General features: G+C 53.3%; 2 protein-coding genes across 4 annotated transcripts in view; one reads left to right on the top strand and one right to left on the bottom strand.

Moving 5' to 3' along the window:
- Positions 1-137: 137 nt before the first annotated feature.
- Positions 138-11,071, bottom strand: LOC109366873 (uncharacterized). 2 transcript variants are annotated; one of them, XM_085221608.1, is made up of 3 exons: positions 9,369-11,071; positions 5,048-5,151; positions 138-786 (listed from the first exon to the last, which is right to left on the bottom strand). In XM_085221608.1, exon 1 carries the CDS (start codon positions 11,069-11,071, stop codon positions 10,064-10,066), a length of 1,008 nt encoding a protein of 335 aa, XP_085077734.1. In that variant the 3' UTR covers positions 138-786; positions 5,048-5,151; positions 9,369-10,063. The 2 variants fall into 2 exon arrangements, with proteins under 2 accessions (XP_085077734.1, XP_085077735.1); XM_085221609.1 differs by lacking the exon at positions 5,048-5,151.
- A 167-nt stretch (positions 11,072-11,238) lies between these two features.
- EXT1 (exostosin glycosyltransferase 1) overlaps positions 11,239-14,087 on the top strand; it is a 161,378-nt gene continuing 158,529 nt past the window's right edge. For both annotated transcript variants that reach the window (XM_085221607.1, XM_085221606.1), the window contains exon 1: positions 11,239-12,182. In XM_085221607.1, coding sequence (XP_085077733.1) covers positions 11,239-12,182 — 944 coding nt within the window. The remainder of the gene's footprint in view (positions 12,183-14,087) is intronic.

The raw sequence follows: 14,087 nt of genomic DNA, 5'->3' as shown, positions 1-14,087 counted from the left end.
GCTGCTGGTGGCCCTGAGTGCACTGCAATGACTGCCAGTGCTTGTGAGCTGTGAGCTGAAGCATGAGGAGGGGAAAAAACGGCAGAGAGGGGAACCAGTGATGTGCAGAGATAAATTCCTTTTAATTAACTGGTTATTTACATCTCACCATACAGATCAGAGCTAAGTATATCCATCCAAGCCGATATCTATGATTCACAGATTGTCAAATGGATATTCTGAAAGTGAGAAGTTACAGGAATAAAAGTCACGAATCATCAGCTGTTTTTTTAATGATCATGGACAGCATATTTTATTAAATATAAATTCAATTTTTAACTGTTGCAAACAGGAAAAAAAAATAGCTGAAGCCAAGTTTGCCTGGATAGAAAAGTGACATTGAGATTGCAAGCTGAAGGATGGGCTCTGCCGAGGTGTGGTGGTGGATTCACCCGGACAGCGGCAATGTCTGCCCATGGCTCTGTTGGGGCAGCCTCCACCCCAGCCACACACAGCCAGCCCCAGTGCTCCCCTCTGCTGATGGTCACAGGAGACCCGGCACTCCTCAGGTGCAACCCGAGACTGGCTGAAATGAGGTGTGGTGACTCTGCTTGCTGATGCTATTTGAAGCCCACGCACTGTCAGAAGGCACACTGCAGGATTCCAGGCCAAAAGGAAGCGGAGCCTGCTGCCATGCCAGGTCCCTGTGGGGATGACTCCATCCATACCAAGTTATCGGGTTTTCAGGAACCAGCTGTTCCCTGGAGCATGGCTGCAGAGGTACCCAACAAGTGACTGCAAAGTTGGCTGTGGGTAAAGTAACAAACAAATGGAAATACCAGTAAGTATCTGGGAACTCGTGTTTTCTCTTTTTATCTGAGACAGCACAATGAATGGAAAGCAATATTCAAGCACCAAAAGTTAGCAGACTAAAGATAAAAATATACCAGTTGCTAGGAGATGGCATTTAATCTAGAACTTCAGGCACTAAATAAAAATGAAGTTATAAGAAGAAATACTGCCTAGGACTCAGAACAGCACCAAGCAAGTAGCTGTTTGTGAGAGGGACCAAAGTTGCCATGGGCCGGGGCAACCCGTCCAGTTGTCAGTGGGTATAAAGCAGAACTCATGCCAGTGATGGGCACTGCAGGCAGAAGGCGAATTCCATTCCTTTCACATCTCCCCAGGGTAACTTCCATCTCATTCCAAGGTCCCATTGACCAAGGCTGGTAAGCACCTCTGTAATACTTGGTCATATTGTATTAATTAGAAGGACTGAACCGTACGAGTCCCAAGGCCACATGGAAATTCAAACCTTTCATAGATTTGATATTACCAGAAATCCTGAACGTGGACACATGATTTGTTTAAACTTGTTCAAGATAGTGCTTGTTGGAGTGATAAATAATTTCTTTGGGAAAGAGCCAAAGTGCAGAGTCCATGCTGACGCCAGCAATCTGCCAGAAGGCCTGCATATAGTCAACAGTTGATATGGTCAAGCTTGAATGACCACTGGTAGAGTGGATACAAACATTATCAGGAGTTGATAGGGTTATGCTTGAATGACTGCTGGTGGAGTGGATAAGAACTTGCTCAGAAGATCCACAGGACCATCTCTGCTGGCCCAGATTCTCTTCTGAAGGATAACTGCTGGTTTCTATGGCCTCAGCAGACCCATATGCGCTGGCAGCAGGGCAGTAATGTGGGTACTATGTGCTGTTAATGCTGATGGCAGCACCTGGCATTTCCTCACTGTGCAGTGTGGCCAGCACAGACATTCCCTCACACCTGGAACTGCTGTGTTCCAGATCTCCTGCACGGATGGGGATCTGGTTGGGCTTCATTCAGTTTGTTTGCTCAATCCTGATGGCTGGGTGGGAGAACATCAGCTGGGAGGGTTGCTTGGCGTTTTTGTCCTTAGGTGTGGTTCAGAGCCCAGCCACCAAGGTACAGCCCACAGCTCTCTCATTTTGTTTGTGAGCAGTGGGCTGGGACCAGATGACCTCCCATCTCAGCCTCACTGTGAATTTTGCACCAGCAATAATTCCAAAAGGGCCTGGAGAAATGGGGACAGAAATGGGCTTCTCAAAGTCCTCCAGCAGCTGTTCCATGTTCAATTGATTCTTAAGTTCTATTCTGATCTGGGGGCAGTCTGAGTACCTTTGTCAGCAATACATCTCCTAAGAGACCTGGAAATAAATGCCGCTTGTTTCCTGGTATCTGGGGCTAAAAACAAAGACAAGCTCGGTAGGATAAGCACCCTCCATTTCTAGGGACCAGCACACAGATGTGGGCAGTGGAGCTTTCAAACATTAACAGCAGTGTCATCTGCCGTCTGGGCAGCTCATGTCGCACACGCACAGGCTGCCAGTGCTCTCATCTCTGGTGCAATCTCTGGTACAGTCAATGGGCAACAAAAGGCGGCCAAAGTTGGGTGCCTTACATAAGCTCCAGAAAGCTGGAGGAAGCACTGCTAACTCAGCATTAGTTGAAGAAGGAAAGACAACAATAGGGGACTCACAAGGGACCGATGCCAGCCCTATGTGAGTTGTAAGGAACAGGAAAGGGAAGTAGAACCCATTAGTCTTTTAAGATTCAAGATAGGTGAGATACACCTGCTGTGCCCATAACTAAACATACAAGACTGGGGAAAGAGAGGAACAGGGAACACCAAGTCTGCTCCTCATGTGAGGGAGAGGCAAAGGAACGATGCAAAACATTTCTGAGATCAGCCAACAGCAGTAGTGAGGGGGATTCTAAACACTGAGATACTCAGAGGTGCTGGCACCCATCTCCATCTCTCCTATTGCATGGGAGCTACAGGAGCCAGATATTCCCTGCCAGTTCCTCCCACCTGGCCAAGCCCAGCAATACAGTGGCAGTTCCAGGTGCAGCAGCACTGCTCGCATCTTGGGCAGCCCCAATTCCCTGCCTGAGCTAGTGGCTCTTCTTGCTCTCCTGAAGAGGAAGAGGGATGTAGCACAGCAGCAGCAGCCACTCAGGGCTGGTGATGTCCCCCTGCTCTTGCAGGTGGGAATGGGACTGGTGCCTGCTTGCCCCATGCAGCAGCAAGCTGGCACAGAGGAGCCAGGGCACTTTTATCTGTGTGATTGCATTTTACCTTTTGATGCCATGGATGTTTATTCCTTTATCACATATTAATTATTGGCATTCTCTAGGCTTCCTTCTGTCTTAATCTGATTTAAGACAGACATTTGCATTTAAAAAGTAGCTAGCATGTATAGCAAATCCTTTCCCTTGGTTTCCTATTAAGGTGCCCAGCTTTGATGTATTATATTAATGCTGTTTGCCAGGGGTGAAATCGGCACTTTCTTGGCAAACTTACTGCCTTCACCCAAGGGCAAAGCATTCACCTCCCCTGGCACAAATGCTGGTTCCTGACCACAGCTGCTCCTCTTACCATGGTGTTTGGAGGCCGTGTCCTCCTCACAGCACAGGGTTACGGGTAGGATTAGGTCGCCTAATGGTCTTCTCAAGGGTGTAAGCACAGAGGTTGGCATGCATCTGTCATGAGAGCCTCAAATCTATAACCTTCCTCTTGCAGTATGTTGGTCAGTTTGGGAATAAGTGTGGCACTGAGGAATGTAGCTTAGCAGAAATGGCAGTGATAAGCTGATGGTTAGATTAGATGATCCTAGGGGTCTTTTCCAGCCTTAATAATGTTATGATTCTATTCTATCACTCTAAATAAACCATTCCTTTGGTGACTTCAGCACCAGCATTCCTTCTCCCCCACTTCCATTTTTTTCTTGCACTGCATTGCTTACATAAGTTAGGTCTTTTGTGAACTTGCCCTGAGCCCAATCGATCTGTTTAAATGGGTACAAAGGGCCCACGGGGGCAACTCACTGCTGTTGACTTAACAGAAAGGATGAGCAGTGGCGTGGGGCTGAGGACCAAAGGTGGGCTCACAGTTGCTGATCTCAGCACAACTGAGTGCAGGCAACCAACCCTGACCCACCTGGGTGCTCACTTCTTTTGGGCAGCTTTGCCAGGCTCGGCCGTAGTGAGTGCTGGTGAGGTCGCAATGTTCCTGCATGGCAGTGCTGGGGAGGTGACAGCCTTTGGAAGGAGCTGAAGACCCAGCCCTCCCGAAACAGCACATCTGACCTCAGCCTTGGCCAAGGAGAAGCAGCTCCAGGTGAACTTGCTTCCCCTTAAATACCCACATGGAGTTTTGCATTAGGCTGAGGTGTTGGCAGTGAAGTTAAATTGTTACAACCTCCGCCCCTGGACTAGAGTTAGAGCAGTTTCCAGAGCTCATTTACAAAAGGGGATGGAAAAGTTATTTCAAGTCAACAGCCTACACTACTGTAGTAGTTATCTGAACAGGTGGGGACTGGGGGAAGGAAGGACATTAGCCAGATGGTGAATCATAAGCTAATCAGATTGCCACCCATGTTTGCACCAAAGGGAAAAAAAAGTGGTGCACGAACACACCACACATTGCCAGCATCAGAACTGACTCGGCAGTGGCCCAAACTTTTGTTGGGCTTTGTTGGGATGCCTGGCTGTGCTGCTGTTGGGCACAGGGCTCTTTGAGAGCCACCAAAGACTCGCTGTGCTCTGATGGCCCACCATTATGTTGTGCTTCCTCTGCATTTCTGCTTTGTACAAGGAGTGGATGAACCACAGTCCCCAGCTCCTGTGAGACACTGGCAGTCCACAGCTGGAACCCTGGGCTGTTGCAGGAGGAAGCTTTGGATACTGGGAAAAGTTGGATCATGGAGCTGGCCCCTGCCTCTTCCAAAGAAGAGAAAAAGAAAAGGAGACAGACTCTTTGGCAGGATCTGCTGCGACAAGATGAGGGGAAATGGTTTCAATCTAAAAGAGAGGAGATTTAGATTGGATATAAGGAAAAGGCTTTTAACAGTAAGGTTGGTGAAGCTCTGGAGCAGGTTGTTCAGAGAGATAGTGGACACTCCATCCCTGGGAACATGCAAGGTCAGGCTGTACGGGCTCTGAGCACCCTGCTCTAGATGTAGGTGTCCCTTCTTATTGCAGGGGAGTTGGACTTGATGGCCTTTAAGGGTCCCTTCCAACTCACCAGATTCTGGATTTTCTGGATTCTATGAAGAACCATGCTGTAGCCCAGGGTTGGGCTGCACTGCCCAGGCACCTCCTCACAGAAATGCTGCCACTGGGCACTCCCTGGAAACAAACAAACAAATATAGAGACTTAAGTGGATTAAAAATAAAATCAAATTACAGTGACACTGTTGAAACTCCGTTGATGTTGGTGGAATTCCTCACGCCTTACAGCAGCGAGAAGAAAATCAGACCTAAAGTGCTGAGGCTGCTGGCAGCTGCTTGCCTGTTTGTGTGTGCAGTGGAGAAAAGTGCTTGTTTGGTGCTGATTGCAGACTACAGAATAAGAGCAATTTCTCATCCCACCTCCACAGAAGCTATTTAAATAGTTTCACACCCACTTCAAAAGATGCTCAGTTAGAAAGGGAGTAAATCTGGAAGTTATCACTCCTTGAAGGAAGGAGAACCAACAAATGGGCCCTGTGCAGGCTGCCGGCACTCTCGGAGAGCTCTTCCAGTGAAGCCAGGCAGCTGCAGAGACAGCGTGTGCTCCTGCAAAGAGCTCTGAATGCCACCCCTGAGATGTTTGGTGCTGCTGGCTGACCTGAGGAGCTGTTGGCTGAGCCTGGCTGCATGCAGGAGGTCGGACATGGCTGGCACAACGTATACTCTGGTGATACATGAGGTCAGGAACGAGTGGCACAACCCTAGGACAGCACAGGCAGACCTACCTGGCTACACCATGTTACATAGAATAATAGAATTGTTTGAGCTGGAAGGAACCATTAAAAGCCATCTAGTCCACCTCCCCTGCAATAAGCAGGGACACCTACAGCTAGTGCAGGGTGCTCAGAGCCCATCCAGCCTGACCTTGTATGTCTCCAGGGATGGAGCATCCATCACCCCTCTGGGCAACCTGTTCCAGTGCCTCACCACCCTTAATGTAAAATCTTCCTTACATCCAGGCTAAATTTCCCCTCTTTTAGTTTGAAACCACTTCCTCTTGTCCAAATCCACATGTTGGTGGGCTTCAGGTATTGCTAAATTTGGCTGCACCCAGAGACCAAACGCTGATGAACGTATGCACTAAAACCACAGAACCTGTCCTGAGGAACCCCTGAAACGCTACCATCACGGCTAGCACAGCTACTTCATACAGCCATCCTGCTCCATCCTGAATCCTGCCTGACCCCACAGCGAGCTCAGGAAAGCTGGCTTTACTCCAGCACAGCTCTGCTGTGAGATTAGTAACTCAGTGTCACAAAGCCTCTGGTTTTACCGTCTGCTTCATGTCACGGTAAGTCAGTGCCTGAATGGCTGTCCCTCCATCCCACCTGAAATCCTCACCTCCTTAACAAAGGGCAGTTATGTTTTTCCTTAAAAATAAACTAATTATAAAACCAAAGTCAGTTTCTCACATTTAAATAGCCTCTGTAACAACCAATTATTTCTGAGGACACGAGAAACAGCTGTTGCGGTGCTGAAGCTCAAACAGTTACATCTCGGCTATTTATACGGGTAAGAGTTGATATTTTTATTCCCATGTGATATTACCAAGACATGATAAACAACCATAATGCTAGTATTAATTTGTGGAGCAAAGATCACTCTAATTTGCTCCAAGCTGAAAAATTATTTTAATGCATTATTATCATTGCACAAATTACTATTTCAAAGTGTGCCTTTTTTTTTCCCTCATTTCCACTCCCCCCACTTTGTTCTTTTTTGATGAAGCAATACAACCCCAGGGAAAAGGCTGAGTTGAGGTAGAATAAACCAACATTCAACCCGCACAGAGCAGGGAGTGGCCATCAGAAAGGCCTTCCAAAGTTGAACCTGGTGCTACCAAGCACTGAGTGAGGCTGCTTCCATTAGAAGGTGGGGAAATGTCACCAAGGAGTCAGCGCTTCTCCCACAGCTCTCAGGGGAGGGGTTTTGCTACCAGCTCCTGTGTGTACATCTAGAATCATAGAACATCCCAAATTGGAAAGGCCCACAAGGATCAGAGTCCAGCTCCTGGCTCCACACAGGACCACCCAAAATTCAAACCCTATGTCTGAGAGCGTTGCTCAAACATCTCTTGAACTAAGACAGCTGAGGGCTGTGCCCACTGGGCAGTCTATTCCAGCCCCAGCTCACCTCACCCGAGGTGGGATCTGTGGGTGCTCAGCACCCATGAGAACCACACTGCTTTCTTTCAAGCTTCTCATGCCATGACTCCAGGCCCTTGTAAGGTTTTCTCAGCTTTTTGGGAATCCTGGCACTTGGTCATGGACAAGCGCATCCATGCCACAAAGGCTGGCAGTCAGAGCTAATTAAGCAATGGGTGACACAGTTAAACAGCACGCATGCCTACCACTGAGACTTTCCAAGCATCTCAGCTGCTCTGTGCTCTGATGCTGCTTTTCTTCCAAGGATCACAACACACTCGGCAGTAGCGATAAATCACTCACAGTGTCCTGTCAACCATCAGCCCCTCTCAGCGGGAAACCCAAGGCCTTAGGACGGCCTAATGGCACAATTAGCCCAGGTGAGGCTCCGCACGGCCTCACCAAGCCGGAGATAGAGCTCAGCACTTCTCAAGGTGGAAAAAAAGAAGAAAAAAAGGAGGTCAGACAGGTGAGAGTTGGGTACTTGAGCAAGTCCACAACCCCACAGAGAGTTAGATTTACTAAGAGGTGTGGGAGCCAGGTGCTTCTCATGAGGCAATAAGGCATGGAGGAGTAACACATAGATTCTTAGCTTGCCACAGCCAGGGAGAAGCACTGAAGCATCCTCCCTGAGGTGTGGGAGGATTTTCGTACCAGAGGCTCACTGTGATCCAAACTGAATTAGACCCCAGGCACATTCAAGGCGCTGTGGGGAGCATAACGGGTCCTGAAGCCAGGGCGTTAGCCTAAAGCGGTTCCTCCCTTGTCAGCTTGGTAAAAAATGATGCATGCATTGACATGTGAACTAAAGCGCAAGAAACAAGTGGATGCTCAAGTGATAAAGATGCTAGAATCCTGCTTACAAGGAGCCACAGCAAAGCAGTTTCAGTAGGGTGGACACATGGGGGTCACTCTTGGCGTCCTACATAGGCAAACACTTTAAGCAGAGTTACTGGATTAAAAATTAAGGGGCTTAGTTAGAGATGGGAGCATTACAGCACTTCCTCTTATGTTTTATGTGGATTTCAGAGTATTTTCCAAGACCCAAGATTGAACCCTAGAGGCAAAGGAGATGGAGGAATGTCCATTGGGTGAGTCAGGGACATTACTCAGCAGGTACGAGTGTATCCAAGTGTGCAAAATAGTAAGGAAGGTGGAAGATACTGTGGACTTCATAGTCAACAAGTCAGGTGGTGGCTAAGCAGGGAACTCCATCCAGTTACAATTTGGAGGCATCAAAGCCTTCACCTGGTCACCAGAAGGAAGACTCAAGAAGAGCCCTCTCTGATTAACCTCTTTAGATCTGGCTTGGGGTGACTAATGCAGATTGGACAGGTGGAAGGGCACAAAGGGTGAAGGACCAAGGTCAGAAGGGGCTGCAGCCCTTGTCAGGCCAACAGCCGGGCCTGCTGGTTCTGTCAGCACCTGTGATGCCCACAACAGTAACAAACATCAGCTAACGGTAGGCTTGTAAAGGCAGTCTTTTCAGAAAGAGCAGTAATCACCACAGCTTTACAGCCCCATTAGAGGCACACACACATCTCCCCAGGTGCACCCAGTGACATGCCATCCAGGCCCACTTGCACCAATCACATGGCACAGGTTGGAGCAGCAGTGATCCGGAGAGGTTTATTTCTCTGTTGTAAAATGACATCATTTCAGCTTGTATCCAGATCCAGACATTTTAAAACTTAAGTCTATATTATGAAGCTGGTAATGGCTTCGGCACCTCCAGTGTGGCACAGCTCTGCAGGAAGTGTCCTTCCTGTGGCAGTGAGGAGTTCCTCCATGCCATGAAATCGCCTGCACCCGATCCTCAAAATCAGCTTGCAACAGTTCTTGGCACAGACAGCACAGCTTGCAGTCTGCTTTCTGTTTGAAACCGGTCCCCAGAGGCTTAATTTGCAGACAGTAATGGGATTCCATCTTCCTGCACTTGACAGAAGGTGCCTCTGCAAGCAGCCCGAGTTCACCTTTCAAGAAGCTGACCTCTTTTTCTTCAGCAGCATCCCAGTTTTGGCATGTGGGCTGTGACAAATGTTGCAAGGAAGGCTTACAGGGTTAATACACATATTAATATTTAATCCTGCTTCCCCACCATCACATCTCAGGCCAAAACTTCTGCCCCCAGCCCCAAATCTCTGCTAGCTATCAATAACACTTCACTCCGGGAACATGACATTTTCTTACCGTTCTCACTCCTTTCTTCTGTCAAACCCTGGCCTCCTTCCTTCAGCAGTCCTCCTTACAAACGAATTACTGTGGAAGGGAACAGTCTCCTCTCAGCTCCAGCTGCAGATCCAACCCCACTCACTGCCAGCAATGTGCCCTCCACAACAGACTGCCCCTCTCCTCAGTGAGGAGGCACAGTACCTCCACACACACAGTTTCTTCTCAGCTCCACAGAAGCAGAGGGGGATAAGAAAACATGACAGAAGCTCCAGGGACATGAAAGAGAACGGGGTCCCCAGCACAACTCCGTCATGTTTGGTGGCTGAGCTCACATGACTGAGGCACTTACAAACCCATCTGGGATGCAATCACCCCTCATAGATGGGCAAAACTGCAGCAAGCTGGGCTGCTCGCCACGCTCCTGTCCCATCCTACAGCCCTGCCCTGCGGTTTGTCACAGACAGATTTGTCTCCGGGAGACAAGGCTTTCCCAGCACACCGGGCTGCAAGTCACAGAACCAGGTGCCAAGGAGCAGAAGAGACGATGCCCAACCACATAGCTAGAAGTACGTTCAAGCATTTGGGTGAATGCTTGCACTAAGCGGCGGCGGTAGCAGAGGGCAGGGCGGGCACTGAGCACAGCCCAGCACCGTTCACTCAATAGCTCTGGGACAACCGCCTCCCAGCCACACTCGTTCTTTTCGGATTTATTGTTATTTATTTTTTTCCCGTGTTTTCGGGTCTGCCTCGAGAACCTGTCCCCAGCCCCGGGGCGACGCTGCACGACTGTGCCGGCTCAGCAGGGGGCGGCAGCAACAGCGGGCCGGGCAGGGCTGGGTCAACCCCAACCAGGCCCGAGCCGACCCCCAGAGCAACGCGAACCGCGCGGGTCTGCTAAAGACCCCCAGCCACAGGTACAGACGGGCCCAACCCAGCAGGAACCTCAGACCGGAGGAGCGCAGCCGACCCCACCGCGGTACCCGGATGGCGACGCCCGCTCCCGCCGCCCCTCCACCCGTCCCCGCGGCGGCGGCGGCACGGCGGCGCCCCTCGCCCGGCGGCGGCTTATGAATGGGTGCAGCGGAAGCCCCGCCCCCCCGGACGTGACGCCCCGCCAATGGGGGCGCGGGGCTGCGTGGCTGGATGAGGTCAGCGCGGCGGGGCCGGGGTGGGGGCGGCGCGCGGGGGGCCGGCTGAGGCGGGGGTCGCGGCCCGCGGGCGGGCGGGCAGGCAGGGCGCGGGGCTCGGCAGCCGCGGCCCGGGGGAGGCGGGAGAAGGCGGGAGGGGCGGGGAAGAAGAAGAAGGAGGAGGAGAAGGAGGCGGCGAGGATCGGGAGCCACCGCCGCATCCCGGGGGCCGCGCGGCGAGGAGCGAGGGTCGCCGGGGCCGGGCAGGGAACGCCGGGCGATGCAGGGCTTCGTCAGGCTGCGGCGCGGCGCCCGCCGGCTGTGAGCGCTGGGGCCGCCCCGCCGGGCCGGCAGCCGGCGGCGGAGAGGGGAGGGAGGGAGGGAAGGAGGGAGGGAGGAGGGAGGAAGGCGGGAGGCGGGAGCGTGGCGGAGGAGAGGGCCGGGAAGGCGGGAGCGGGGCTGCCCCGGTGCCCGCCCCGCGCGGGGGGCCGGCCCCTGAGTGCATGCGGGGCGCCCCGCCGGGCCGCCGCCGGCCCGCCGCCGCCCGCCGCCCCTGAGAGAGCGGCGGCGAAAAGTTCCGGCGGTCGCCCACATGCGCAGCCCCAGCCCGCGGCTTGGGGAAAGGCGCCGAGCGGAGGTGGGCGAAGAGAGTTTGAAGTGTTTGCCGGCGGGAAGATGGCGGACCGGAGCTGAGAGCGGCGCCCGGCGAACTCGGGCCGCCCCCGCCTTCCTCCGCAGCCCCCCGGACCCCCGCCGGACACATGCAGGCCAAAAAACGCTACTTGACGCTGCTCTCCGCCGGCACCTGTCTCGCCCTGCTGCTCTACCTCGGAGGCGTGCAGCTGCGGGCAGCCCGCGCCCCGCGCCGCGCCGCGCCGCCCGGTAACAGCCGGCATGGCCCCGGCGCCGAGCGGCCCTGGCCCCGCTTCCCCGACGCGCTGCGGCCCTTCGCGCCCGGCCCCGAGGGCGGCGGTGCCCGCGTCTCCCCTCGGCAGCGGCGGGACGCCAGCGCCGGCCTCTACCGCGGGCGCCGCTGCCGCATGGAGTCCTGCTTCGACTTCGCCCTTTGCCAGAAAAACGGCTTCAAGGTCTACGTGTACCCGCAGCAGAAGGGGGAGAAGATCGCCGAGAGCTACCAGAACGTCCTGGCGGCCATCGAGGGCTCCCGCTTCTACACCTCCGACCCCAGCCAGGCGTGTCTCTTCGTGCTCAGCCTGGACACGCTGGACCGGGACCAGCTCTCCCCGCAGTACGTGCACAACCTCCGCTCCAAAGTGCAGAGCCTCCACTTGTGGAACAACGGGAGAAATCACTTGATTTTTAATTTATATTCCGGCACCTGGCCCGACTACACCGAGGACGTGGGCTTCGACATCGGGCAGGCCATGCTGGCCAAAGCCAGCATCAGCACCGAGAACTTCAGACCCAATTTTGATGTTTCTATTCCGCTCTTTTCTAAGGATCACCCTAGGACAGGAGGGGAGAAGGGATTTTTGAGGTTTAACACCATCCCTCCTCTCAGGAAGTACATGTTGGTATTCAAGGGGAAAAGGTACCTGACAGGGATAGGGTCAGACACCAGGAATGCCTTATATCACGTCCACAACGGGGAGGACGTTGTCCTCCTGACCACCTGCAAGCACGGCAAAGACTGGCAAAAGCACAAGGATTCGCGCTGCGATAGAGACAACACCGAATACGAGAAGTAAGTGAGCGCTGAAGCCGCGGTCCCGCGGGTGGGTCGGTGTGTCCGTGGCTGCTCCGCACGATGAGGCCGGCAGACCGTGCCCAGCGGAGTGCCCGTGGCCCTTGGCGGCAAAGGTGCTCCTGGGGATGCCGTGCCCCTGGCGCTCCCCGGGCACTGCCCTCTCGCAGCCCTGCCTTGGAGCTGAGAGAGTTGGAGGCCAAGGGCTCGTGCTGCCAGGCCGGTCGCTGCCGGGTGTCACAGCCTCGCGGCTCTTGTCTGGAGCTGACAGCGCCAGGGCAGAAAGGAGGGAAGGGAAACGCTGTGCTGATGCCCTGCGTGCGAGTGCCTACATCTGTGTGTGAGGATGTGTGAGTGCTGTGAACGCGGTTTGTGTTTAGCGCTCCGTGTCCTGGCTGTCCCCTGTGCTGTGCCGGCAGTACCGGATCGCTGTGCCGTTACCTTCCTGAATGCTTTTCAGGTTTGTGTGTAGAGCTGCTGGGAAAATCGCTTCTGGGGAACTACCTCCAGCGCTGCGGTGCTGATTTAGCTGTGTGCAGTCGATCTAAATGCTGACCAGCACCACTGCCTACAGAGTGGATGCATGTGAAGTTTTCCGTGAGAACAGTTTCCACGTTGCAGGAGGCAGACGCTGAATTGAGCGGAGCGGCGTTGTGCCGTGCAGCCAGCGGCGCGTGGTGGGGCTGCGGGAAGGGCTTTGCAATGCTCTGTGAACGTGGGTGGAAACGCTCTTGGGGAGGAGTGGTGTAGGAGCTCCCATGGCATCGGTGCTGAGCAGAACTTCCCATCGGCCGCCCGCTTCCCACCGAAAGTGGCCACGGGGGCTGGGAGGGATTGGTTTGGGAGCACCAAAATGTGGGACCACCCTGGTAAATCTGCCCCGGAGTGGGGAGGCAGCAGCAAAATGCTGAATGTTTAGTGCCACTTGCTGTTAGAAAGCTTTTAGTGCTGAGGATGCAATGATGCATGCGTGGAAAAAACCCAGTGGGGAATACAGAATGAAAAGCAGAAGCAGTGCGGAGATGCTGATCTGAATTTGCGCTGTTGGTGACAGGGGTCCCGTGGGTCTCCCTGCGGGTGGTACTGGGGGAGCAGAGCTGTGGCCGTGGCCTTCAGGTTATGCTGTTGTTTGGCAGAGGAGGAGCAATCTGAGCCAACTGTGAGATATGAAATGTCTGCATTATTTGCTCCACGTTGTCTGGTTGTCACAAAAACAAACACCGGCCGTTGTTAGACATGAGTAAGAACTTTTTTTTCCCCTCAGCCATAGTGTTTTGTCCTAATACAAGATACAGCTCTCCTCCTAAGCTTTGCCCTTTGCTGCCTATTTCTCAGGGCTGAGTGCACACACAGCCCCCAGAGGTGTGCCGTGCTGCCTACTGACACACAGCCGTGCCGTGCTGGTGGTGGCTTCAGCATTCCCTCGCAGCGCCGCCGGGTAAGACAGGAAGTGAAAAAAGATGATCACCAGAAAATGAGATGACACAAAGAGCTGAGGCACACTGAGCTCCTGGCACTCAGACATCGTGCTGAGTGGTTACTGAAGCCCTTTGGCCTCGTGTCTGGTGAGAGCGTCCTTCTGTGGTGCTGCTGCCCTGCGCCGCTCAGTGCCGGCCGTCAGCCACGTGTGCCATCTGCTGATGCTCGGTTCTGCTTCACCATTAAGGCACTGACCCCATCGGGAGTTCTGTTGGCTCCATAGATCCAACAAGGTCACATCCCGAGGGCAAGTAACTGCTCTGCTGGGCAAAAGGCTCAGGGACTCCGCTCAGCCTACTCTGGCAGCTGACCATCAGTGGGGCTGTGGTGCTTGGAAGTGTCTCTAAGCTGGACCTTTGTTGGCCTGAGTAAACTCTGTGGGCCTTGAGAACCATACACACAATGCTTTTGTAGGGCTTGTTCAGC

Source organism: Meleagris gallopavo, chromosome 3 (genome assembly GCF_905368555.1).
Source record: "Meleagris gallopavo chromosome 3, MGAL_WU_HG_1.1, whole genome shotgun sequence".
Classification (NCBI taxonomy): domain Eukaryota; kingdom Metazoa; phylum Chordata; class Aves; order Galliformes; family Phasianidae; genus Meleagris; species Meleagris gallopavo.
Note: the sequence above shows the minus strand (reverse complement) of the source record. Positions and strands in the feature narration are given on the sequence as shown.